The 27,848-nt window shown below is 39.4% G+C and overlaps 2 protein-coding genes across 9 annotated transcripts in view; both read left to right on the top strand.

The window, feature by feature from the left end:
* NR2C2 (nuclear receptor subfamily 2 group C member 2) overlaps window positions 1-17,445 on the top strand; it is a 63,241-nt gene extending 45,796 nt beyond the window's left edge. For 5 of the 8 annotated variants that reach the window (XM_054033588.1, XM_054033586.1, XM_054033587.1 and 2 more), the window contains 3 exons: window positions 1,336-1,473; window positions 3,727-3,832; window positions 5,896-17,445. In XM_054033588.1, coding sequence (XP_053889563.1) covers window positions 1,336-1,473; window positions 3,727-3,832; window positions 5,896-6,070 — 419 coding nt within the window. In that variant the 3' untranslated portion in view covers window positions 6,071-17,445. Of the gene's footprint in view, window positions 1-501; window positions 698-1,335; window positions 1,474-3,726; window positions 3,833-5,895 lie in introns of those variants that run through there. The other 3 variants (XM_054033592.1, XM_054033591.1, XM_054033593.1) reach the window with 3 other exon arrangements.
* A 5,711-nt stretch (window positions 17,446-23,156) lies between these two features.
* On the top strand, window positions 23,157-25,853 carry MRPS25 (mitochondrial ribosomal protein S25). The gene is made up of 4 exons (XM_054034465.1): window positions 23,157-23,409; window positions 23,665-23,771; window positions 24,613-24,700; window positions 25,444-25,853. Exons 1-4 carry the CDS (start codon window positions 23,276-23,278, stop codon window positions 25,634-25,636), a joined length of 522 nt encoding a protein of 173 aa, XP_053890440.1. The 5' UTR covers window positions 23,157-23,275; the 3' UTR covers window positions 25,637-25,853.
* Window positions 25,854-27,848: the final 1,995 nt, after the last annotated feature.

Raw genomic sequence — 27,848 nt, 5'->3', positions numbered from 1 at the left:
CCCATACATTAAAAAAATAAAAATGTGATAGCACCTGTATCACCCTGAATAATCACAATACAAGAATCAAAGTTTATCTATCTTAGAAATGTTATTATATTTTCATTCTTGTTTTCAAGACAATATGTAAAAATGTCTAGTTTTTTCTTTTCAATTTTTTATTGTGGTTGCATAAAATATATACAGTAATCCTAAATTACATCAAAAATCCAATTTAGGACACACAGGGCTAAGCAAATCTATGCAGCCATTAGCAGTACAGATGAAGGCAAAAATATTTAAGTTATAATGATATGAAATATAAGTATTAAAGGTCATACATGGAGTAAAGTTCTTCTAATTTGTATTTTTTCAGCTGAAAAGTTTGATATGTGGTAGGTTTCTTGATCTGACTTATCTTGATTAAGTTAATTAATGGAAATCATGTGTCCATATATCTGTCTTAATATAATCTCATGTTTCTGTCTGTCATATTTCTTTGACTGGTCTACAAATATGCAGTCAGGGGAGGAGGAAAAGGAAAACTGTTTCTCATTTTCTTACCAAAGTAGGAGTCTTTCCTTCCCTTTTTAGCTAATGCTTCCTGAAACAAAGTGCCCCTCATATATCTCCTCTTAAGGCTCAACTAAAACTATGGAACTTTAGAAAATTCATAATTGGTGTAGCACTTTCCAAATAAACATTTTTAAACAGAAAGGAGATGAAGCCAACACAAAGGACGTGGTAATATGGAAGGCTGAGGGATCAACCTGTGTGTAACAGAGTTAATTCTGCTCCACAAGAGGGGAAAAGGGTACATACTACAGTGAACAAACAGTTTTTTCTAAAGGAACAGATATGGAAAAAGGTGGCACAGTCATATTGCATTAGCCTTTCACTTCTGGACAGCCAGACTGACTCCTGATTGGGTCACAAGTTACAATAAGGTAATTCGATAGTTTGCACCTAATCTCTCACTTTTGTCCACCTCCCCAGAACCCCGGTTTAATTTATAGCACCATTCAGCACATTCTGCTTAGAAGAGGCCCATCACTGGAATAACATGGGTGTTGCTGGTTAGGGTTTAGATATATTGGCAGACCTTTGTGCAAAAATATTGCATTATGTTTGCCAGTACTGTGCCTGACTCCAGTTTATTAGATCCTCAGTCCTCACTTCCATGAGTATTAATTCATGCACAATATATTTTTATATGGTTTAAAAAAGTTTATAGTACAATTCAGAAGGTTTAAAATTTCATTTGATCTATTCCTATAAAGGGGATGGGTGTTGGTTTCGTTAATTTTTCAAATGTATTTGAACTCTCTTAAGAGAGTATGTAATGTCTGTTTGTAGATAAGCTTTCCGGAGACAGAATAAAGCAAGTCATGGAACACATCTGGAAACTTCAGGAATTCTGTAACAGCATGGCCAAGCTTGATATTGATGGATATGAATATGCATACCTTAAAGCTATAGTCCTCTTTAGCCCTGGTAAGGCATTTGGCAACCATTATAATGACCTTCCCGTGTTTCTAACTGCAGTTCAGATGCTGAACTTACAAAATATTAATCTTTTGGCACCAGGAGATTTTAAAGAGAACCAAATATCCAGTGATGAAGAGACTGTTCTACTGAGTTGTTCATAAAATATCTCACAGCACCATAAGACTTTAGCATCAATAACCCCTTTTAAAAAATAACTTTTGTGGCACCCAATGTAATTGATTTAAGGCTCCAGAAATTCCACATATTTTATACATACTTACATATATTTCAAGGCCAGATTCTCAGTCCCTGCAGCCCTTTCCCAAGCTGCTTTGTGATACTCTGGCAGCACAAAGAAGCCTGAAAGCTGCTCTAATAGTGCAGCTGGGGATTATCTTGGTGTGAGGGGATCCCTGAGTGGCATAAAGCTGTGCTATCAATTTCCAACCCCTCCTCTGTGGATGGGGCATGTCAGTAGGCATGTGTGACAGATGACTGTGAATTTGTCACATTTCGTTTAATATGGAATATAATTAATGATAAGAATGGTATGGGGAAAGATATCCTCTGGCTATAATGTGAGTTGAAAGTCTACTATGGTTTAGAAACATCCTCCAATAAACACAATATCTCTCCTCTCACCAATTTATTAATAAGGACAATGAGCATAAGAGCTGATAACTAAAAAATATACAATGGACATTGTGTATGAGATCTGAGGATTTCCTCAGAGAGGACACCTTTGTCAGGGGTATCCATAGGCATATCAAAGTACAAAGTGATGATCAGGCAGGGGACGGGGAGTTAAACGTTCCCAGGACATTGAAAGGGTAGATAAGAAGTGCTGAGTGAGAGGGAAGCTCTCTCTTAGAAATGTAGGGCATTTACTTTTATTTCCACTGTAACTAATTCTAACATATCTACCTCACTGAGTTTTACAAAGTATTCAGAGTAGGGATGTCATGCAAGCCTTTTCTTTTGCTTTAATATTTTCTCTATCTACTCTTATTAAATCTTGTTTTAATTAGATTAATTTAGGGTCTTGGACTGTTGCTTTGGGGAATTTCTCAGACTGTGCCTTGGGTTTTTCTGTAGTAATAGTAATACATAGCTCTTATCTATGAGCTTTTCATGAGCAGATCTCAAAGTTCTTTACAAGGAGGTACGTTTCATTATCCCCATTTTACAGATGGGGAAATTGCGCCACAGGCAAGTGAAGTGACTTGCCCAAGGTCACCCAACAGGCTGTTGGCAGAGCAGAAATAAAACCCAGATCTCCTGAGTCCTAGTTCAGTCTCTGTCCACTAGGCCACACTGTAAGAGATGCTTCTAGCTGATGTGGGAGGAGAAAGACTCCAAGTATAGGCCTGCTCTGGTCCTTTTTAAGAGAGAGCAAGAAGGAACATGACACTTGTGGCCCTATGAGCCTGTCGCTGAAGAAGTTTTTGCATAGCCACACATGGCATTTTCTGCCCTTCTGATTATTTGACTGCTCAGTGATGAGCTGAAAGCATCTGGAATTGTGACAACACAAACCGGTCAAGGTTTGGAAGTCAAAATCTTGAAAGCAAGAAATTGATTATTCTGCCTAGTGAGTTCAAACAACGGAGGGAAACCCATTTGAAATGAGAAGGAGCAGAAACAAATGATTATGCCCTCAAAAGCTGTCCACCCTGTAGCATGATTGGACCCACTGATAGCAGGTGTGCACTCAGAATTTATGCAAAAAGAACAGGAGTACTTGTGGCACCTTAGAGACTAACAAATCAGAATTTATGTGCTCCCAGTTCTGTGGGCACAGCCAGCTGCAGAAGGAAACATGAGTACACTAATTCTAAAGCCAGGAATTAAATTTTAGCCAAATACACGTATTACAGGACCAACAGTGAGCAGAAAGTAGAATTACAACATCAGCCTATATATTAATGAGCAATGTCTGTTCATATTACACACAACTCATAACAAAATCATATTAGTTAAGCATGTGTACATAAATGATAACGTTATGCATTGTGTCTAACACATTAGTTTGCAAATAATTCATTCAATAACATATATACTAATGTCTTTGAAAATAATATACATAATCTCAGAATGATTTATTGAGATTTAATGAGGTACTCCTTACTGCAACTATCATATCAACCATGGTACCCAAGAGGAAGAGTTGAATGAAATTAAGTAGAAGGTTCTTTGTAAGTACTCATGTCTTATTTTATGGTGAAACTATAGACATTTGGAAATGTTTTATTTCTTTAGATCACCCTGGTCTGACGAGTTCAAGCCAAATAGAAAAATTCCAAGAGAAGGCACAGATGGAATTGCAAGACTATGTCCAAAAAACCTATCCAGAAGATACTTATAGGTATTTATTTTTGATACCCTGAATAATTCCCTGAGCAATGGTTGCAGCATAAAGACATAAGAATGTTGTTACATTTAGTTTTGTGGGGACTGCACATTTATAAAAGCAGACAGGTTTAGTTTAAACAGGGCAAGAAGCAGGATTGACTGCCTGCAATTTTTTTAATTTTATAGAGACTGGTGTAGGTATGTGGGAGGGAGTGTTGGAGGAGGTTCTTACTATTTTTAAGTTAGAAGAGCCAAATAGTCTGAGACCATAAAAGGGCTGAACCAATTCCTGTCCTTATAAAGTTTAACAGATTATGTATGGTAAGTTTCATGCATCTGCAAACTACCAACATATAAACCTTTGAAAACCAAGATTTAGACGGGGAATAGTAACTAAGCCCCTTAAGCTTGTAATTAGAAGAAATTCTACCTACCTGTGTTTTTGTTTTTTTCCTCCATTTTTTAATTCCCAAGGACATTTGTCTGAAATGTTGGTTGCACAGCATTTCCTTTGTTTCCTAATTACTTTGGCTTTATCCCTGTGAAGTGAATTGCGCCACTGAAAAATAAAAATCTTCTCCCATGCAGTTATACTTCTTAATAAAGAATGAGGGAAGGGAAATTTATAAAGGGCCAAATTTCCCAAAGACTAACCTCCATTTTTGTGAGTGCAGTTGGCACCCTCCTGTTCACTTGTGGGTGAATTCAGAATACCTATCTCATAGAGCTGGAAGGGACCCTGAAAGGTCATCAAGTCCAGCCCCCTGCCTTCACTAGCAGGACCAAATACTGATTTTGCCCCAGATCCCTAAGTGGCCCTCTCAGTGATTGAACTCACAACCCTAGGTTTAGTAGGCCAGTGCTCAAACCACTGAGCTATCTTGCACTTCTAAATAATTGATTGCAGGCATAAATCAGGCAGAGGAAAGTATTCAAATTTATGGCTACAAAAAGGGATGCCAGACTTCATATCCCTTTACTAATGTACCTTCACATTTACAAGAGATGGTGTGTTAGCAGAATTGGTTCTACACAGAATGTTTTCCACAGCTAGCCATGAATCATCAATGGATCTCTCGTTTTATTACTAGGGGGTTCTGCTGTTATATACTTTAAATAATTTCATCAAGAAACTCATTTATTTTGATTTTTTTTTGTCATGTGATCCTGCTATTTAAACAAGGTAGATATGCTACAGAATCACTATAAAGTAAAACTGCTTTTAAAATGTCAGTGGTGGTATAAGGTTAGCTTCTGTATATTTGTAAATTTTAGTCATTGTCTGTACACATTAACAAAACATGGGGTTTGGGACTAGCATAAGAGGGAGCAACAGACCCTTCAAAATTCCCCTTTCTTTTCATATATTTCTGCTTCCTTTTGTATACATACTCATGCCTCTCTTGCGATCTGGTTTTTCATTAAGAAGTTGCTAGGCAACTGAGAGTGATGCCGTATAGATTATTTAAACTAATTAAGCATTTTGCTCTTAAAAATGTGAAAACGTCCTCATTACTCAGTATGAGACATTGTCCTTAGCCATAAAACACTTGCAAAGCAAAGCTGGGAATTTCACAGACAGTAGACTTAAAGAACTGTGCATTTTTCATTTAATTTGCAAAGTGGAAGAATAAGCATAGACATTCTTTTCAGAACAGCTAAATTAACATAAATTGCCTTTCTTCTCACTCATGAGTTTCTTTAATAATAAAAGCAGGCCCAGCTCTTTAGCAGCACAGTAGTTTAGATTTATGGCTGGTCTACACTGGGGCCGGGGGCGGGGGGAAATCGATCTAGGATACGCAAGTCGAAGTATCTAAGATCGAATTACCTGGGGCCCACATGGCATGGGATCGACGGCCGCGGCTCCCCCGTCGACTGCGCTACCGCCACTCACTCTGGTGGAGTTCCGGAGTCGACCGTGAGCGCGTTCGGGGATCGATATATCGCGTCTTAACGAGACGCGATTATATCGATCCCGGATAAATCGATTGCTACCCGCCGATACGGCGGGTAGTGAAGACGTACTCTTATTTGCATTATACCTTTTCATAATCTCCTGAACTTCTTTTCCAGGTTAGCCCGGATTCTAGTTCGCCTACCAGCACTTAGACTGATGAGCTCTAGTATTACAGAGGAACTTTTTTTTACTGGCCTCATAGGAAATGTTCCGATTGACAGCATAATCCCATACATCCTCAAAATGGAAACAGCAGAGTATAATGGTCAAATAACTGGCACGTCTGCATAGTCGGAACAATGCAACTTGATGGATCAAAGTAATTTTAGTAAAACAAGTAACTACACAATTAAGAGAAATAAGTTTTTTTTAAAAAAATGACATTTTGGTATGTACAAATATTTCCAACATGTTACCAGTTTCCTACCAGACTGCTCCCTGTCTATTTATTTCCAGTGACAAAGTATAAAAAGCTCTTAAAACACCTCCAACTAGGACCCTTTTCTGCCACAAGGAGTGTTTTGATGCCTTTCATTCAAAAGGCTGTAGATTACTGAACATACTTTTAACATGCTTTGTATTTAGAAATTATCAATGGGCAAAAATAGAGTTTTATAATGTCAGAGATTAGTATTAAAAATTGCTAAAAGAAGAACAGTATGTATATATTTAAAATTTTCCTTGGAATTAATATCTAATAATTACCAGGGTATAATGATGATAGCACTTTCTAAGCACTTCTTGTCAAAGCGATAATGTCATCAACATTTTTGCTTATGAGCAGGGCAAATGGAAAATTGCATATGTTTTTGGTCAAAATGCTAGTAATTTCTGTGAAGGCTATAGGAGACAATCATTTATACTACAAAAAATTGCTATTAATAATGTTATGCATTTAATGGTAAAGTGGAAATTTAAAGCAAATTTCTACACTGTTAGCACTAAACTCTGCTAAATTAGTGAAAATGAGGTTTATTTGACATAAGCATAGTAACTATAGTATAATTAGCAGCATTAATAAATGCTACAGAAATTGCCCAAATTGGAAGGCAGAATACGAGTTTCTTGCCATAGTAATAATGAAGCTTTCAGATTCCTGAAAGTTTCAATTCCAGCCTGGCATAGATGTTTACACAGTCATGATAGATGTTATTCCGACAGGACGACTTTTGGTTGTGGGGGAAATCAATCATGGGGGAAATCAGTCATTAACTGGCAGGGAAGCAATCCTTTCAAATAAAGTCCTGCACTCCTAGGCTCTGTGTATACTTTTTATATTTCCAAATTCATTCCTTCTGTCTGCAGCACTAAATGACCCTCACCTTCCTAGGAGCCAAAGGGGATGATTGTGACTTTGTTAGAGCCCATAATGCTGCTGTCAGCTATGGGATAAGTGCAGAACATGAAATTCTCTTCCTTTCCCAGAGGCTGAGCATCCTGTCTTTGCAGTGCTCCGTACCCCATTCTGACCCAGTTCTAAATTGGAGTGTCAGCTGGGTTTTTTATATTCATTCATGTGCAGTTACAGTTAATGACGATGGTTTGGAGTTACAATACTAACAATCTTTGTTTTTATCTTGGGTAGTAACCTATCAAGTTGTTTTATAGGATTCACCTGTTCCTGCTAATATTGCATTTACTTTAGTATAATTTATTAATATTAACACTGAACATTTTAAACCATCAAAATTCATAAAAAAGCATTTTGTCAGAAGAGTTATAGCTGCATTAAGCTGATTCTTGCTTATTACATACATTCATTAATTACTTTAATGAATTTACATGGCAGTGTCATTTTCTACTTGCATACTTGTGTGTGACAAAAATATAAATAATGAATTCAGCACTTTTTTGTTTCTGGTATTGGCATTGATTTAGAAACATTCCAACAGGGTAGGTTTTTGTCTCTAAAGGGTCTGAACTATAGCCAAAGGATTTTGAGCAACTCCTTGCTAATGTATTAGTAAGTCCTGTCTTGGTACAATTCACCCTTATTGTAAGGCTCTCATTTGTAACACTCATTCTGATAAATAAGGCTATGTAATTTTAGCTCCTAGGTACATTAAACTCAATTACAATCTCCATCTTTATAAAGTTCAGAAATCTTGGTTCTCAAGAAGAGTGGTATAGACAGAGTACAATGTAAAGGCAGACATCTGCAGTATTGCAACATCTTCTTCCTAAGCTTTTATTATAGTAAATTAAGTTGGTCATTTCTTTAAAAGTGACAAGAGGCCCTATATTTTGAACATCCTTAGGCCAACTGGAATGCAGACCTAAGCCTTAGCCGTTATATTATAGTGTCACTAGTTGTAGGGTTGTGTCAGCACTTCTGATATAAAACCCCTGTTTTAAGGGTTTACTACTTGGCCTTAGAAATTAGTTGTGGCCTGAATTTTAACATACAAGGTACTTGCCTTGGAAACAGAATTTCAAAGAAAAGTTGTGGCCATTTTTGTGCAAAAGTGAATGTTAGAGGTTTACTGTTTTGCTTGTTTGTTTAAAAATATAGAGTGCACATTGAACTGTTTTTTTTTGGGGGGGCGGCTAATGGCAAAAAATTAGCAGGTGATATAATTTAATCACTTGTAATATGTAGTAAAAATAATTAAAACCGTCAAGCATTTTTAGAGGAGCATGAAATATTCATAAACAAAAAGTATAGTAAACTACTGGAAATCAACGTTTTTCCAAATTTTATTATAAACTTGAGACCATTTTCATGAAAAATGTTGTTGGACATGTACATTTCTCAAGTAAAGGGTCTCATTTGCTGGTAAAGATGAGCCCAGGTTTGAGTAAAAATGGCTTCTCTGTTGAAAACGTGCAAAAAATTGTTTGTTTTTTCATTGTGAAAATAGCCATTTTGAAAAAGGAACCCACATAAAACTAAGCTGTGGAGCAAAATCACATGAAGCTGCTAACATTTATGCATAAGATTTCATAAATCAAAAATGGTGGTTTTTTTTGCACAGCTCTGTTAACATGTATAGAATGCATCCTACAACATAGGACTATACTGTTCGTACCTTATTCTGCAAGTACACCTTTACCCCAATATAACGCGACCCGATATAACACGAATTCGGATATAACGCGGTAAAGCAGTGCTCCGGGGAAGCGGTGCTGCGCACTCCGGCAGATCAAAGCAAGTTCGATATAATGCGGTTTCATCTATAATGCGGTAAGATTTTTTGGCTCCCGAGGATAGCATTATATCAGGGTAGAGGTGTAGTTTCATGGACTTCAGGAAGACTTTATGTAGAGTAAAATGCTATTGAGTGTGAGTATGGGTATTGCAATCGAGCCTATACTTAGGATTTATTTTTTTAAACTGTAAATGTACTTAATGGATAGAGTGAAGCAATTCCATAATTACACTTTTATTTTAAAACCCTCGAATTACCACCTTTAAACTATGAAGACTCTGTTCGGTGTAGCATTATTGGCATGGTTTGTCAGAGCCGAGCTAACGTAGCCCCCATGGGATTAATAAAAAAGAATGTTTTCTGTGATCATATGTTGTTTTGGTTCTAACACAAACAGTTTAGATGGTAGAAATTTGGACAGCAGATGGTGGATCCCACAGCTTAGAAGATATTCAGGGTCTCAGCTATTTGAATACAAGTTACAGATAATAGGATAAGTGTGAATAATAAGCCTCATGGTTCTTTCACCTGCTGCTCAAGAGCTACCATTAATACTGAGCCAATGAATTGGTATGCTGGAGAGAGAGAGATGCTGTAAAAGAGGCACTTAAAACATTATTGTCCTATTAAAAATTATGGGCCAAACTCCATTGTGGTGTGGCTTTTTTGCACCAAACCACTGAGGTAATCTAGCTGTGGAGCCATCTTAACTGGCTCCAGAAGGACCATCCTAATATAAGGCTGATCTACCAGAGGGATGGAGCTGATTTAGGGGTTCTTGTGCCATTCCAGCCACCTCTGGCTGGGATAGCAAGGGAAAAAGGCATGGCTGGGGAAAATGGAGCATGACCAAGTTGCTCCTGCATTATGCTAATCATTGGCCATATTTTCAGTTCCTTGTGGCCATTGCAACTCACGTGCTATTTCAACATAGCACAGGGGGAATGGCCTGCACACAGCAGCTCCCAAGATCATAGGAGTGCAAAGGTGAGCTTTCAGTCATCTTTGCACACCACTGACCAACACTCTTCACAGTTTGGCTGCCACATAGGACCTGATCCCATATGTTCAAATAGTAATTTCCTTGCCTATGTTACTAATAATGCATGTGATTCTTAAAACTGAAAGCGTATTGCAAGTGTAAATTATTTTCTGCCATTTATTGGCTTGTTTGTGTACTCTTTCCATTTCTTAAGGATTGGACAATGAGAATAGACTAGTGTGCATCACTTTGGTTTCTAGTCAGTTTCGCTTTAAGTTTCTCCTCTCTAAGCACAAGACTGCACTTTTGTATTGTAAATATAGATTGGGAATATTTTTGTTTGTTTTTCTTTTGAAATAATAACAACAGAATTATTGGAAATATTTGTGTTGGTCCTAAACTTGGTAAAAACTTACTTTTACAAACCGAATTGTGTGGCCAGATTTGACCTGACAAAATTAGGAGCCAAAGTACCATAGCCTGATAGTGATTCTAGAAAACCTTGCATCCAAGTAAAGTTCCTGCTACTGCTTCAAAATTAACCCTTCTTCAAAACCTGCTAAAGTCTTATTGTGCTGCTTTTAAAAGTAAAGAGTATTTAACTCAGTAGAAGTGTCATGGTGAATCAAGCTTGACCATCCGTGTATAGCAGTAAGATTTAGTTCATACAAAAACTGAAGTTCTGTGTTGGCTGAAATTGTTTGGAATGCGATAAGTGATCATAACTCCCAAGTCTGTTGACCATCAGGGTATGCTGTGAGGCCTGTCTGTTTTCCCATTCTTTCGAGAAAGATGTGAGTTTGGAGTTCGTATGTGGGTATAAAGGAATGGTTATTGACAGTTATGAAGGGTTAATTTGGGTAAGCAATATTTGGGCTATTTTTATAAGATTTGTAATTGTTTTTACTGTATACGCACCTAAATCAAACAGGCATATTTTAAAAATCTAAATAAAATTAATTCTCCTTAGTCACACTGACTTGTCAAACTGCAAGCAGGACTAAGATTAGATTATTTTCCTTTCATTTCCATTATTTGTAAATTAGAAATCACCCTTGGAAGCCAATGGTGTTACTCTGATGTAAAACTGGTGGAAGGGAAAGGAGAATCAGAATCCCAAATCTTTAGATGGGGGACACAGACCCAGATTTTGACTCATCTAAAAACTGTTAGAATGTAGACAATGTTTAGATGATAAAGGCCCCATGCAGCAGAAAACTGACTGCTGGCCAATGGAAGTTTTGGCTTGCTGTTTAGTCACAGATGGCAAGACTCATCATTGACCTACAGCCCCCTTGCACTGTAATTCCTGACACAAGTGGACTGTAGGGCAGGCATAAAGACCACTAATGAATAGCATTGGCTCAAGGGGGATTCTATGCCAGGAATCGAGCTGGGTTTGCTCTGCCCCCCCAGAAGCCTTTGGCACAGGGTATGTTCTGGGGTATATTGGGGTAAGAGGAGGCTTGGCCAGAGCACTCCTTTGCCCTGATGATTTCCCAATGTTGCAAAACCCATAAGGGTCCTAAGCTGCACAAGGGGCTAACCAATCTCTATCATGTCCTTCTTATGAGATGTTTTTTCTTTGGTAGAGGTTGTGTCATGCTGAAAACTGCACCCTATTCATTGTCATGTGTATCGAATGGGGTTGTTGAAATGACATTGGGAAACACTGAACATTTTCAGAATATTCTCCCACTTCAACCTCTATATGGGAAGGAGTGGTAATTAGGATCTTTCCCTGACTGACTGACATTTTTAATCAGGGAAGAATTTTAAAAGCACTACCTAGTTTAAAGAACTAACTGACAATGCCCCTGTGAATGGATTTCAGCCAGGAAGAGTGGGGGGCTGTCCGGCTAAAGAGTCACCTATAGCAAGTGGAGATCAGGAAAGCCCTTCTGCAGTAGCAAAAGGGATGGGGCACCCAATCCATATCAGACAATTCAGGAGTTAGCATTGGTATGTGTACACACACACTTCAAGCAAACCTTTTATCGGAGAACTCTGTTATTCTCCGACAATTTTAACACACTAGATTCTCAGAACTGTGCTGACATCACTGCCATTCTCAATTACATTTGAGGCACCACTGACATAAACAAGAAATTAACAGATATCATAGTTCCAATCATGGCATCAGCTGCTCACTGCTGGTATTGTGGGATGTCTGCACATACACAGGGAGACAGCTAAATACATGCCATAACAATACTGCCCCAAGGCTTAAAATGCAGATTTATCAGCAAGTACTTGCAGGTTCAAATCTCCCTTTGGCAAAGGATTTTCTTTTTAATTTTGTTTTATTTTCCTTAATTTGATTTGACATTTCTCTTTTTTCTTTCAGTCCTTATCTGGAAAATAAAAAATAAGGTGTGTGGGTTTGTTTTTCCTTCCTCCTCTCTTACCCCTGAAAAAGCAGAGAGATGGAAAGAAAAGCAACAAGTAGGCTCAGGTACATCTCAGAATTTAGTTCCAGGAGTGCACCAGACCCGCCTGATAGCAGCAGCACTGCAGCTATCACGGTTGGCTTCCTGTGTAAGCATAGACTTTCTATGATAGTAGCAGAGAACATCTGCAGTCACAATACATCTTTGTACACAGATAGAGCCAGCAAAAGAAGCTATGTTGGCTTCTACTTAATACAAAACGGGAAGGGGAAGGTCAGAGTTACCAGATACAGAAAGATAAATTGAGTAATAATAGAAACGTTACTTTCAAATTTGCAAGAGGGCCTTATAAAGAGTGAGGAGTGAAAAATCAAAAACTATTTTTAAAACGTGTTTGACATTCCCCCTTTAATTCTGAAGTTGCTGTGTCAATTGAAAAGTGTCTTTTATAGGACGGTCAAGCCCTTTAGAAATAAGGCTATGCTTATCTTTTTACTAAGGGTGCCCCAATCCCCTTTTTAGCCTGTGTGATATAAACCCACCTTAATGGTTATCAGTATTAAATGTGAAATTATTTTGTAAACATTTAAAATGTTAGCTGTAATGAAGATGGAAGTTAAAATGAAATACACATACAAAATTTTTCAAAAGTCAAATATATTGGAATTGGAAAGCACTATCGCCTATAATTTCCTTATTGTAGGGCTCTTTGTTTATTGTGAAACCTGTACTGTATTTATCATGGAAAATATCCATATCGGTATATCACAGTGTTCCATATTTCCCAATGTCTAACTTATTATTTGGGTTATGTGAGGGCTTTGAAAATGGATTACTATGATCTTTAAATTCATGCTTTTCCTTCCCCCATCTTTTTTTTTTAATATAGTTTTTTTAAATATTTCTTTGTGCCTTCTACCATTGTATATTTCTGCATGTTTAGTAATAGAGCTCATTCGTGTAGCTAATGCATATGTACATAGTTGTATGTATGTGTGTTTGAATGTGTTCATAACTAGCTCTGTGTAATATATTATGTACAGTGTATATAAAGCGTGTATGTATATGTACATATATGTAGCCATGTATTCATACATTTTTATATGTTAAAAGAAAGTTTATGATTGGGTCGCTAATCAGGGCCTTCCTAATTTTCATTTCTTGGGCCAGACTCGGCCTGTCTTAAGCAGGATCATCTCCCTTAACTTCAGTAGAGTTCTACCTGTTTCTAAACCAAGGCTGAATTTGACACTTTATCCTCAGTGCTTTTTAAAAAACTCTAAGTCATTTGAGGTTTTCACATTATTTTCTCAGCCTTTTCTCATGGCTGGTAGGAGCCATCCAATTGAGAGTTAGTAGAATCTACAATTCCCAAGGGAAAACATGAAATAAAAATAGACAGTAAATATTCCCCTATATTCTTGATAGACACAGAGGGGCTTTTTCTAGCCTTCTGAAAGAGGTCTATTTGTAAAGTTTTAAAGTGATTTCTTTAAGTCTCCATTAGTGGCTAATTAGAAGAAAGGCTGCCATATATCTTTGAACTATACCCCACAGAATAAAGTAAAAGGCAGAATGCAATGCATGGTGCAATAAATGTCATTTCTAAAATCAACAACAAGACCATAACGGTCATGTCATAGAGTTTAAGGCCAGAAGGGATCACCAGATCATCTAGTCTGACCTCCTGTATATCACAGGCCAACAACATCACTCAGCACCCACACACTAAATCCAACAAACGAAATTAGACCAAAGTATTACAGCCCACAGGAAACTAAACTATCGTGTACCATAGGCAAAGAATAGGAGGGAGTAAGGTGCACAAGTGGCAGGGAAATGATTTAGTGAGATATACCCAGATAATCCTGGCAAACAATGTGCATCCTCATGCCACAGAAGGAGGCAAAGAAACCCAGAGGTCACTGCCAGTCTGTCCTGGGGGGTAAATTCCTTCCTGATCCCACATATGGCACTCAATTAGACTCCGAGCATGTGAGCAACAACCAGCCAGCCGAGCACCTGAGACAGAGAATGCTCAGTGCCACCTCAGAGCCCTGCCCCACCCTGCCCAATGTCTCATCTCCAGCCCTGGCCATCCCGGATGCTTCAAAGGAAAGACATTAAAAAAGCCACCCAGAATACATTGTGGGAGGGAATCCCCTCCTGACCTCTACAAGTGAGTAGCTGAAATCCTAAAGCATGAGATTTTAGGAACATGAGACATAAACCGGAAATGAGCTCCAGGACTACTGAGTTCTGCCCCTTTCCATCAGAAGCAATCCTGAAGCTGCACTCAACAATTTGTCCAGTTCTCTCTTAAAACTAATTAAGTTGTTTGCCCCCACAACTCCTATTGGAAGGATGTTCCAGAGCCTCAAGCCACTGATGGTTAGAAACTTTCTTCTAATTTCCAGCCCGAATTTGTTCAGGGCCAGTTTATGTCCATTTTTTCTTGTGCCAACATTGTTCATGAGCTTAAATAGGTTTTCACTGCCCGCCCCCCTCCCAGTATTAACTACCTTAATGTATTTATGGGAAGTAATCATATCCCCTCTCAACATTATTTTTACTAGACTAAACAAGCCAAGCTTTTCCAGTCTTTTCTCGTAAGATAGGCCCTTCATTCCTCTGATCATCCTAGTAGCTCTTCTCTGCACCAGTTTGAAATTTTAATTAATCATTTTTGAACCTGGGTGACCAGAATTGTACACAATATTCCAAAGGAGGCCTTACCAGTGTCTTGTACAATAGCATTAATACTTCTCCATTTCTAGTGGAAATGCTTCGCCTGGTACATCCTAAGATTGCATTTGCCTTTTGCACAGCAACATCACATTGGTGGCTCATAGTCATCATGTGATCAGCCCACACACTTATGTGTCACATTTCCTCTGTCGCTTACACCTGTTGAGATCTTAGCTTGTTGCAGAAATTCTTATCATTAGTAGTCCCTAAGTGCATTACATTGCATTTTGTATTATTGAATTTCGTCCCATCTCTGTCACTCCGGTCTTCCAGGTCATACAATATTCCGATCCTCCTCTGCATTGACAATGCCTCCCACCTTTGTGGTGTAAAATGTCAGTTTTTTTAATAATCAGGATGCTAAACTATCCGATTATATGGAAATTTAAATTAGAGTAAACCCCAGATTTAGACTACATTCCTCTACACTGTATTCCCTGTTTCTATTGCAGAAGGGCTGAGAGAAGTGTGCTGAAACAGTCCCCTCACATGCTCTATTCCTATAAAAATAGAGATCAGTGGAAACTAGACTGAAGGAAGTGATCAGTCAGAGATAGGTAAGGGAACAAAATTGTCCAGATGAGATTCAGTTTTTAATGTTGTTTTCTTTAATAGTTTAAAAAATAAAACAACTTCAGTTGTGCAATAACATCCAGTTATGGAAATTAAATGCTCAGAAAACTGAACAATTACATTGTTACTGATAAAGACATGAGAGGCACTGAGAACTCCTGTATCACAAAGAATTTCTGAAATTCATTTTGTTCTGAGGTTAATGTAATTATTTTTGCACAAGACTTTTTATGTAAGTCCAAGTTAGCTAAAAGGAAAATTAACAAGATCTACAGACCTTTCAGTAACTTAAGTGGTTAAAATATTCTCCCTTAGAATAATTTTGTACATATCCTGGGCCCAAATCTTTGAGCACTCCATGTGCTGAACTCCCATTGCCATCTGAAGTCAAGGGGAACACCTCACATGCGTAAGCTTTTGCAGGATCAGGGCCTTGGATGTAAAGTCTTTGCTGTGAAGAATACTAAGAATGTGTTCCTTTTTGCCATACTGTTTAATAAACATATGTAGACTTTGTTTCAAATATCGACTTCGTTAAACACCCATCTTTTTAACATTTCAAGCCCAATTTCTGAGGCCTTCTGCATGTAAAACGCCCATTTAAATCAATGGGAGCATTTCTAGCATAAGTTGGCCCTTCCTTTGGTGTCATGACAATCATACCATTTGAATATTCTTGATTTTCTGTTGAAAATAGAATGACAACCTTAATTTCTTTAAATGCTTTTTTATTTCAAGAAAAAATTTTAAGGTTAAGAAATGGATTGGGGTGTTGATCAGCATTGCAGCCATTTCAAAGAATAATAATTAAACTGAGAATTTAAAAAATAATGCCCATATTCTAAGACTGAAGGGTTATGGAACTCACAAGTTTGAATTGTTTCTCTTTTGAAAGACAAAATGTGCTTAAATATAAATATGGATGAAATATGTTATGTACTATCTTGCAGGAACTACAGGATATGAAATCAGCTTCCTGTAGTAATCAGAGACAGCCAAATTCTGAGACACGCTGAGCAGCTTCAATTCCCATTGCAGGTGCTCTGCACCTCTCAGTAACTGGCTCATTGCACATAAAAATCTGGTCCTAGAAACATATATTACTGCAAAGCAGGTACAGATCCATTTAAAGCGTTCGTTTTACAATTTAGATTTTAAAAAGGGGAATTAATAGATTTCAAGTTAGAGGGGGGCTATGCTTTAGAAAAGTATGTTATTTATAGAGCAGATTTGTTTTTTTATCATCCACGGAATTAAGTTCTAGTTCTGGAATTTTTTCCTATAATCCATCTGTTCTTTCAAATATATTTGTAAGCCAGTGTTCAGACACTTTTATAACTGAAAAACTGCACATTTTTCATTGTATAATTGTATGTATTTGGCATACCTATGAGCTATGAGCTCTTACAAAAATACCCCATCTGTTACAAAAGGAATTGTCTACTATAGTTCCTTGGGATATTTTTTGTAACCCTCTCTTCTTCATTGTTTAGAAAACTGTTGTTTATGCCATTACATTAATTTCAGGTTTAAAACCTGTTAAAGCTGTTGCTTTCTCACAGCTTCTTTGTGAAATCAGCTTTGTATATGTGATGGCATTTAAAAATAATAGCATGAGTTTTTTAATCTGAATTTTATATCTAATCAGTGTCTTCAGTCATGAAGAGAAATTTTGCATTGTTGTGTTTGTATATAGAGTATTGCAGTGCATGAATTAGCTTATGCATTTTATTAAATGCTGTTTAAATGTGGCATTATATTGTTGTGGCTTAATACTACTACCTAAATGAGGTTTATACTATTAAAGTGAATTACAAACCTAAATGTATCTTTGATTTTTATAAATGCTTTGTTTTTTTCTTGAATCACAGGTGATCATTTCACATCCATGCCAAAATTTCAGTTTTACCTGCTTCCCTGTTGTCATGCTACCAGGAGTGGCTCACAACCGTGAGTGATAACCTTAGGGCAGACTGTTAAAAGCAGGGCAGACACTCCAAACTGGTGGTATGTTTTATAATTAGATTTCACCAACCCAGTAACAAATGTGAGCTCACTGTAACAGTCTTACCATAAAAAGCAACAGAGAGTCCTGTGGCACCTTTAAGACTAACCACAGGACTGCCACAGGACTCTGTTGCTTTTTACAGATCCAGACTAACACAGCTACCCCTCTGATACTAGTCTTACAATAGAGTCACAGACAGTCCCCTTGGGCTCTCCAGTCTATCTTGCTCCTCAGTGGTCACTTACACCAAAAATCACAAAATATTCAGGTTGCTTCCAGTCCCAAGAGACCAGTCACTTATCCCAGTTCAATTTGTGCCTTACATCTCACACCAAAGACAATGCCTGTAACCACACCCTGCAATAAACTAACTAAAGGTTTATTAACTAGTTGAAAGAAATCAGAGAGTTATTTACAGGTTAAAGCAAGCCAGCATATATGCACAAATGAGTTTGTCTGTGATTTGAAAGCTGACAGAGATGTAGTAATCTGTCAGCATTGAATGTCTTTTTAGGACTTAATCCAGGTCAACCCTGGGAATCTCTCCTTTTTGTTTCTTAGCTCCAGCCCTTGTGAGAGTCCAAACAGCAAAGTGTTGAAAAACCTTCATGTTAGCTATTTTTCTTTTCCTCTTCCAGCATTCACACCAATGAGATGATGCCTTCTACACATACTTCTCCATGGGTGGATGGGGCAATCAACAAAGTTTTTGTTCTACAATGGCCCACTTATATTTTGATAGTCCTCCTGAATGGGTGGGGGAAGCCACTCTTCTCATCTGAATTCATAAATTCAGAGCGGGCATTTTTACAACTATAAAACAAACTTTTATATTTTATTTGTAGCATGGAATACAGACATTACAAGTAAGATTAATGGATGCAGCAACTTACAAACATTTCATAGAGTCTAAACGCTAAATATATTCATATAAGACTAATACCTGTTTTGAACAAAACTAACATACAGGTGAGCTGGTCTGGTTTCTAGCTATGAGTTTGTCTGTTCTTAGCTAACACCTATAGCCTTGGCCAGGCCGGCACTTATCTTACCAGCGTCACGCCTGTCTTCAGAAAGAAACAATTTGATAGTTTCTCTCCATTGGATAAAAGTATCCTTTTGGAGTGGTCATTTAAACTATTCTAATAAAAAGGCCCAAATCCTCTTCACCTTACTCGTGCCTATGAACAAGTTGAGCAAGATTTGACACTAAAGATATTCATCTTTCTGTGGCTTCTCAGAGTTCCCATCTGAAAGCATATGAGATTATTTATTGAGAGTTATATTTAACCTAGGAACATTAGAATTGGCATTCTGGGTCAGACCAATGGTCCACCTAGCCCAGTATCATGTCTTCACACAGTGGCCAATGCCAGATGCTGCAGAGGGAATGAACGGAACAGGGCAGTTATCAAGTGATCCCTGTCATACACTCCCAGCTTCTAGCAGTTGAAGGTTTAGAGACACTCAGAGCATGGGCTAGCATCCCTTACCATATTGGCTAATAGCCATTGATGGACCTATCTTCCGTGCAATTATCTAATTCTTTTGGCTGTCACAACATTCCCTGATAAGTTGTATGAAGAATTACTTCCTTTTGTTTGTTTTAAACCCACTGCCTATTAATTTCATTGGGTGAGCGCTGGGTCTTGTGTTACATGGAGGGGTAAATGACACTTCCTTATTCACCTTCTCCCTATCATTCATGATTTTATAAACCTCTACCATATCCCCCGTTAGTTGTCTCTTTTTCTAAGATGAATAGTTCCAGTTTTTTTAATCTCTCCTTGTATGGAAGCTGTTCTATACCCCTAATCATTTTTGTTGCCCTTCTCTGTACTTTTTCCAATTCTAATGTATCTTTTTTTGAGATGGAACGACCAGAAATGCATGCAGTAGTCAAGGTGTTGGTGTACCATGGATTCAGATAGTGACATTATAATATTTTCTGTTTTATTACCTATCCCTTTGTTAATGATTCCTAATATTGCGTTAGCTTTTTGACTGCTGCTGCACATTGTGCAGATGTTTTCAGAGAACTATCCACAAAGACTCCAAGATTTTTCTTGGGCTTGCAAGTATAATTGGTCCCTCACTTTTATGAGCACAAAATTCATTCTTCATATTTGACAGCGGTGTATGTTTTGCCACTAACAAAAATAAGTATTCATGTCAGATATTTCAAAAAAGAACAGAAATTCAACAAGCTGCTTTTGAGCCTTTTGTGGCCATATGAATGCAAAGGAGAAATTAAATGCAAAATCTGGACTCTTGCCTGTATTCAAAATCCAATTTGCATCAATAGGACATTATTATGAAGGGGACACACAACCGAATGATAGAAAACAGCAAGAACTGTCATTTTTTTCAGACTTAACAGCAACTTCACTTTCCTCTTGATCCATATACCCAGTGCCCTCTTCTCTCCAAATTCCCATCTCTTTAACTCCTGTCACTTCTGCCTATGTTGGCTTTCATACTACGGTATCTATGTCCACCTTACAAATTCTGAGTCAACATAGTCTTTAATATATTCAAATTTCTCCCCCTTTGTACTATAACCATTGCTTACATCCTTGTCTGAAACCTGATCCATCTCTTGCCTTAATTATTACTTTTTACTGAGTGGTCTCACTGCTTCCAGAATAATTTCCCTATTCCCCTGCTCCAACCAAGTTAACTCCTCCATTGATCTTTCCTTTGGCTTCACATAAAATTCAAGCTCTTCAGCCTCATTTACAAGGCCCTACATAGTCTTGATTTTACAATTATCTCAGCTTTCATTTCTCTTTAATTCTCTCTAGTTTTCCCTTACTCCTGTCTCTATCATCTCATCCTTTCCCATTCAACTTCATGCCTTCTGTCATGGTTTGCCTGGGACACTGTACTTGACTTCAGCTGCAAACTGGCTTTTCTTTCCTTCAGATTTTTCTTCCAACTCTCTTAAAGCTATATCTCCTCAGAAATTATTCTACATCCTCCCTCTCCTGTACTGTGATCCCAAGTCTTGTATTTGCCTTATTTACATTGTAAGCAGAGAATTAGTCTAATATTTGCAAAATATTGTGTATGTATCAGTGTTCTCTGCTTTCTTCCTCTAAGTCTAAACCAACTTGTCCGTAATGGATTAGCTTAATAGCAAATTCAGTTGCTCATAACCACTATTGACATATAGAAAGGGATTTGACTTTATATAACATCTTTCATGCTAATATCTCAAAACACTTCAAAAAATAGCAGGACAGACATAGGCAGGGTGTGAGGTGCTTATGGTCTGTGGGGTAATCAATATGCAGAGGACCCTAAGCTCCTTATCTGTTCCTTCATATGGCAATGGAGCTGTTTCCTTTCTCTTTTTCAGTATCTGACAAAACTAGGGACATGGATAAAAGGCAGGTTTTTAGTTCAGGCTCAGTCTGTGAATTGCTGATTGACCTGGGGAAGTCAATAACCACTTCCTTAGTTGAAGGCATCTGCCCAGCCATTTATAAAATGGTTCTCAATCTCAGGTGATTCCTGCAGACTTTATTCGGTTTATACAAACCCAAATAGCAGCAGAAGCTAGAAACCCCATCATCTGTCTTATGCTGGCCAAGATATCGCTTCCAGTCATCTGTATCTTTGTTATTCAATGCTGGACTGCTATGCTGAGGGCAACTCAGAAGCTTCAGCTTGTGAAAAATACTGCTACTACTCACTTTATGTACAGTCCTGCTTGTTTGTCCTACTCACAACTTCTGTGCTCAACTCTTCACTGACTAGCAATCCACACAGCGGACACTCAAGGTGCTGGTCTCTTTATCCAAAGCCCTTGAGGGTCTAAGTTCTCGTAATTTCCCATGTTGAACTGGAATTTTTCAACTATCTGGCCCAAGTATAAAGATAATGGGAGCAGAGGTCAGGGTGTTCTCACTATCATGCCCTTTCAGTTGGAGTTTGCTAGAAATAGACTGTTGGCCACATTTAGCCCATAATAAACTTGTTCATTTCAGCTTTCCCCTAATTACATGCTCTGGAATCTCTTGGCACTTCGCCTGACGGCAGGGTTTTCCCAGCTCTGTTTTCTAAGGTTAATGCTCAGTGCTGGGTAGAAGTAGGAAGTACATACTCCTCAGTTGGAAAAATTACTGTTACTGTAAACCATGCAAAGGGAACACATACTGTAATAGCATGTAACTGCTTGTAATCATATTGGTAGCGCAGTCACTGCAGGCAAAGGTGGGAGCTTGTGTATTCGACAGTAGCTCACATCCAACTATGGAAATGCTCCTGGATCAGAGTATCAATCCTCAAGTTCATATTGCGTAAATAACATTGAATTAAACCCCTTTCCACACCAATTTTGACTGTTAAACTACTAGATATTAGTAATACTTCAAAATGGTTGGACAAAAAGTGCTACATAACTGCAAAGTGTGTTATGAACAAGTAGATCACAACCACACAACCTAAGCAAGTAGAGAAATGGGCACAGAGTGGCTGTGGTTTCAACAGTTCATATACTTAATTAGTAAGTAGCAGAGAGAAGAATTGAACCCACAAGTCCTGACTACCAGTATCCTGCTCTAATCACAGATCACCTCCCCATAAACAAGTGTGTTAACTACATACATGCATAACCTGTCATTGATTTACGCTGTTGGCTTCTAAAACAAGGTCTTGATGTTTCAGTGGTTTTCACTGATTATAGTCACCTTTCTTCAACCCACCGCTAATAGTAATTACTGAACCCTGACAACTATACTAGTAAATCAGTATTGCCAAGTCCAGCTTTTCCAAAATCATGAGTCAAGCGCATGCACACACACACACGCACACACACACACAAAAGTCCTGCCAACAGTTCAACAGTAACAAGATTTGTTTAAAATAGTAAATTTTAGGCTCTTTATTTGCCTTCTGATTTCTGAGCACTTAGATGCACAACTTCATTTTCAAGCTTTTATTCACACCCAAGAGGGCTAAAAGCTTGCTTTAAAAAAAAGAGAAGAAACAAAAGGAAGAAACAAAGCTGAAGTCTCATGGAATCTCTTCACTCCAGCAGCTGGGGAACTCTGATGCCCATGTACCAGGCTGGATAATGCTTTCTTTTTCAATATTTATTTTTAAGGCCACCAACTCCTCCTGGGGTTAATTCAATGGAGCCCCACATGGTGACCCAAGCAATACTGATGAGAGGTAATGTGAATACGAACAGGCAGCTGAATCAATCCCACAACAAACAGTTAAGAAGCACTACCCGGTCACTACGTTAAGCAAACAGATGCATAGGAGAGCCAGGGAGGTGACTCAGACTGCAGCCGTCTCTTAGGGCTGCCCCCTCTCTACTCACCATCCCCCTAATTCTTTTCTTCTTCCTCCCTCCCTATCGCCCGGTCCCCGCATTATTTCCTTTCACACACACCCACCCTGTTCCTCTTCCCACCATTGCACCTGCAAATCCTCTCGCTCCGCTTCCCTAGCCTGGGGCAGCGAAACTACGTCTCCCGTAGCGCTCTGCGGCAGGGACGGAGAGCACGTGTTTCCTCTCCCTTCCTGCCGGGCCCAGCCGCCTTATTTCCCCCGTGCGTTGGGGGCTGCGGGGCTGAGCAGCCGGGCCCGCCGCGTGCGGGCTGTGCCCGAGGGAGCCCCCTGCCAGCTGCAGCCATGCCGATGAAGGGCCGGTTCCCCATCCGCAGGACCCTGCAGTACCTGAGCCAGGGGGAGATCGTCCTCAAGAGCGCGGTGAAGGTGATGACTGTGAACTACAACACCGCGGGGCAGCTGAGCGAGGGGGCCAGGTGAGTGCAGCGGCGGGGAGAGGAGGCTGCCGGGTAGCCCGCCCTGGGGTGGGGACCAGGTGAGTGCAGCCTCGGTGGGGGGGCTTCAGAGCCTAACCCCCCCTTCCCCAATCCCTGGGGCCCTGCGCTCTGGCTGTGAATTGCACTGTCTGTGCTGGGGGGTGGGGGCAGATGTTGCTACCGGCCTCTGAAGGGCTGTGTGCCTTTACGCTGACCTGCTCGCTAAAAGAGCCTCTGGCTTTCTTTCCCCCCTAGAAAATTTGTGTTTTTCAACATCCCTCAGATTCAGTACAAAAACCCCTGGGTCCAGATCGTGATGTTTAAGAACATGACCCCTTCGCCGTTTCTAAGGTTCTATTTAGGTAAGTGCCTTTATCTTGGAGTGCTGGGCACCCCTTCCCGTGCGCCCTCCTCCCCAAAATTAACAGAGCAGATTCTCCTCTCCCACAAGCTGCTGGGTGCCCTAGCCACCTTATACTGACTGTGATGTCTTATGATAGGGTAACTGCAATCTCACCCTTTAAAAGGGGCTAGAGAGCAAAGACCTGAGGCACCTTGCACAACTAGTGGGTGCTCCAGACTCACTGGCTCACCCGTTGTGCTGATATTTAAAAGAAGCGCTACAGTGTTCCCAGCTCACAGCACTTCAGTGTCGCTATTTTAAGCTGTAGGGGTTTGTTCCATAACTGCAGAACAGTAACAGTCTACTACAAGGGTAATCTTAATAAGGACCTCACATCATACATATGCTGCATCTGTAAAGCCTTCCAGTGGCTCTCTTTTACTAGTCCATATGTGGGGTTGATGGATTAGGGTTGTGGCTTCCCACATGGCTTTCTGGTCATGAGATCCATTTATAGGGAGGCAGTGTGGCCTAGTGGATAGTGCATTAGATTGGGACTTGGAAGACCTGGGCTCTGTTCCTAGCTCTGCCCTATCTGTAAAAAGGAATAATGTTTACAGGGAACTGAGTTTTACCTGCTAACACACACCCTAAGACCCCTTTAACAGTTTAGCTTGCATCCTTGAGAGCTGCATACAAAAGTGAGGTTACTGACCAAGGAACAGGTAGCACGTTGTGCTGCTTGTGACTGTCTTGCTGGTGTGTTACGCCTTCAAATATTTACTCTATCTAATGCGAAATGGTAGACACTTCTGGGTAGTCACCTGTTGATACCTATTCCGTACCTCTTTCCTCGACAGATAGTGGTGAGCAAGTCTTGGTTGATGTGGAAGATAAAAGCAACAAAGAGATAGTGGAGCACGTTAAAAAAATCTTGGGTAAAAGCGAGTAAGTAAACATACTTCACAACCTGAGGAGTCATTGTCTCGTCTCTGATAGAACTGTAATGTCACAGCACTGCCTGATGGGTTGAAAGTGGACAGGGCCTCTTAAACCAGGAGGTTTAGAACAGTGGTTCTCAACCTTTCCCGACTGCTGTGCCCCTTTCAAGAGTCCGGTTTGTCTTGTGTACCCCCAAGTTTCATCTCACTTAAACTTACAAAATCAGAGCTAAAAATACACAAGTGTCACAGCACGCTATTACTGGAAAATTGCTGACTTTCTCATTTTGAACCATATAATAAAATCAAGTGGAATATTAATATTGTACTTACATTTCAGTGTATAGTATACAGAGCAGTATAAACAAATCATTGTCTATGAAATTTGTTTGTACTCACTTCGCTAGTGCTTTTTATGTAGCCTGTTGTAAAACTAGGCAAATATCTAGATGAGTTGATAGACTCCTGGTTTAGAAGAAAGGGGACCCGATCTCCCCCCTGTGGCTGAGAGAAATGTGCCATTGACAAAGTAAAGCTGCTCCAAGCTAAGCGAATGGGAATTCTTTCTACAAGTCAGTCCTGGAAAGGTTGTTTGGCTGCTAGCAGCCATTACTGGGTGAGATGCTGCCCTTTGAAATCTTGGTGTATAAAAAAAAAAATGCATCACCATTCTTTTTAGGCAGCGGGGGGCAGGTGGAAGAGAGGAAGAAATCCAGCCTTCTTAATAGCTAATTGTTTTTCCTCTTCCAGGGAAACGCTAAAAAAAGAGGAGCAAGAGAAAAAGCAGCTCTCTCATCCTGCAACCTTTGGACCCAAAAAATATCACCTGCGGGAATGTATGTGTGAAATTGAAGGCCAGGTTCCCTGCCCTGGTCTAGTACCGCTGCCTAAAGAGATGACGGGCAAATATAAAGCTGCCATGAAAGACAAAGCCACAGCCTGATTTAACAGATGAGGCAATTTGCTGACAGACGAGGTGCTTCAGTAACTGAGGCCGACTTCATAGCCTCTCCTCACACCCCCAAAAAACTGGTCCATGTTATTAGATGAAAGTCCTTGATTCACAAGAGGTCTTTTCATAGATATGGTTGGACCCATTAATGTTGGTTACTCAGACAAGTGGAAGAAAATATTTTTAAATAAATATTTTTAAAACGTCAGCTTGTTCTATTTTTCGGTAAGTTCTCCTGTCCAGCAAAGCTTCCTCTCAGCCTTGTATGCTGAGTTCTTCATATGTAAGAGGGAGTGCCCTGTCTCAAGTTTATCTACCTTTAATCAAAAAACTATACTATGAGTAGGCACTGTAACTTAAGGGTGACATGCCCCAATAGTTCTGCCTCAATTTCCCTAACTGTAAAATGAGACTGTTACCAGGGACAAGTAGATGTTTGTAAGGTTACAGTTCCACAAAGAAGCCAGCTCCTGTAATTCACTTTTTTGAGGGGAGAAGTGAATTGAGGACATGAGAAGGAGCACAGGATGCTTGTGAAAGAGGAGGTTCAGCATGTGGAAGACAGGAGACATTCCAGAAGACTGGAAAAGGGCAAATATAGTGCCCATCTATAAAAAGGTAAATAAGGACAACCCAGGGAATTACAGACCAGTCAGCTTAACTTCTGTACATGGAAAGATAATGGAGCAAATAATTAGGCAATCAATTTGCAAACACCTAGAAGATGGGGTGATAAATAACAGTATGGATTTGTCAAGAACAAATAGCGTCAAACCAACCTGACAGCTTTCTTTGACAGGGTAACAAGCCTTGTGCTTGGGGGGAGGGAAGCGGTAGATGTGGTATATCTTGCCTTTAGTAAGGCTTTTGATATGTCTTGCATGACCTTCTCATAAACAAACTAGAGAAATACAACCTCGAGGGAGCTACTATAAGGTGGGTGCACATAACTGGTTGGAAAATCATTCCCAGAGAGTAGTTATCAGTGGTTTACAGTCATGCTGGAAAGGCATAATGAGCCGAGTCCCACAGGGATCGGTTCTGTTAAATATCTTCATCAACGATTTAGATAATGTCATAGAGAGTACACTTAAAAGTTTGTGAACAATACCAAGCTAGGAGGGGTTGCAAGCACTTTGGAGAATAGGATTAAAATTCAAAATGATCTGGACAAACTGGAGAAATGGTCTGAAGTAAATAAGATGAAATTCAATAAGGACAAATGCAAAGTACTCCACTTAGGAAGGAACTATCAGTTCTTCGGCTCTATGCTGTGCTGATTAGGCCTCAAGTGGAGTATTGGGTCCAGTTCTGGGCACCACATTTCAGGAAAGATGTGGACAAATTGGAGAAAGGCCAGAGAAGAGCAACAAAAATGATTAAAGATCTAGAAACCATGACCTACAAGGGAAGATTGAAAAAAATGGGTTTAGTCTGGAGAAGAGAAGATGGGAGAAACATGAGAACAGTTTTCAAGTACATAAAAGGTTATTACAAGGAGGAGGGTGAAAAATTATTGTTCTGAACCACTGAGTTTAGGATAAGAAGCAGAGGGCTTAAATTGCAGCAAGAGCAGTTGAGGTTGGACAGTAGGAAAAACTTCCTGTCAGAGTGGTTAACCACTGGAATAAATTGCCTAGGGAGGTTGTGAAATCTCCATCAGTGGGGATTTTTAAGAGCAGGTTGAACAAACACCTGTCAGGGATGGTCTAGTTAATACTTAGTCCTGCCTTGAGTGCAGGGGACTGGACTAGATGACCTCTTGAGGTCTCTTCAAGTTCTGTGATTCTATGTGAAAGGCGAGGAGCAGCAGAGACAGATTTGAGACTATTGAAAGAAAACAAGTTACACTGCAGGTAACTAAATACAGGGAACCTTGCAAAATCATCATGCGCCTAACTGCCCAATCTACTTTTCCCTACTCCCAGGGTGAAACTAATGATATTTACTTACTAAAGTAAGTAGCGTTAGGATGGATTTTCAAACTTTAGTCAAGCAGGGTGGGTGGGGGAGGTGTATTGTCCACCCAGCTACCACCACTCTGGGTTGAGAAATACAGTTCCCATATCAACTGATAGATAAGATCCTACATGTATAAGGAAGAGGTACTCAGTAGCTATTGGTAGTACCCAGTATGTTAACAAACAAGTCTGACTTTTTTTAAATGGGTCTAAGATGTGCTCTGGTATTGTCAGCAACAGTG

Source organism: Malaclemys terrapin, chromosome 7, assembly GCF_027887155.1.
Source record: "Malaclemys terrapin pileata isolate rMalTer1 chromosome 7, rMalTer1.hap1, whole genome shotgun sequence".
Classification (NCBI taxonomy): domain Eukaryota; kingdom Metazoa; phylum Chordata; order Testudines; family Emydidae; genus Malaclemys; species Malaclemys terrapin.
This window is presented reverse-complemented; position numbering and strand designations above follow the sequence as displayed.

What these genes read in the sequence shown, in the direction of transcription:
- MRPS25 (XM_054034465.1), top strand. Translation starts at nt 23,276, where the DNA reads ATGCCGATGAAGGGCCGGTTCCCCATCCGCAGGACCCTGCAGTACCTG. An exon ending in CAGCTGAGCGAGGGGGCCAG is followed by an intron (nt 23,410 to 23,664) that starts GTGAGTGCAGCG and finishes TTTCCCCCCTAG; the next exon opens with AAAATTTGTGTTTTTCAACA. An exon ending in GTTTCTAAGGTTCTATTTAG is followed by an intron (nt 23,772 to 24,612) that starts GTAAGTGCCTTT and finishes TTTCCTCGACAG; the next exon opens with ATAGTGGTGAGCAAGTCTTG.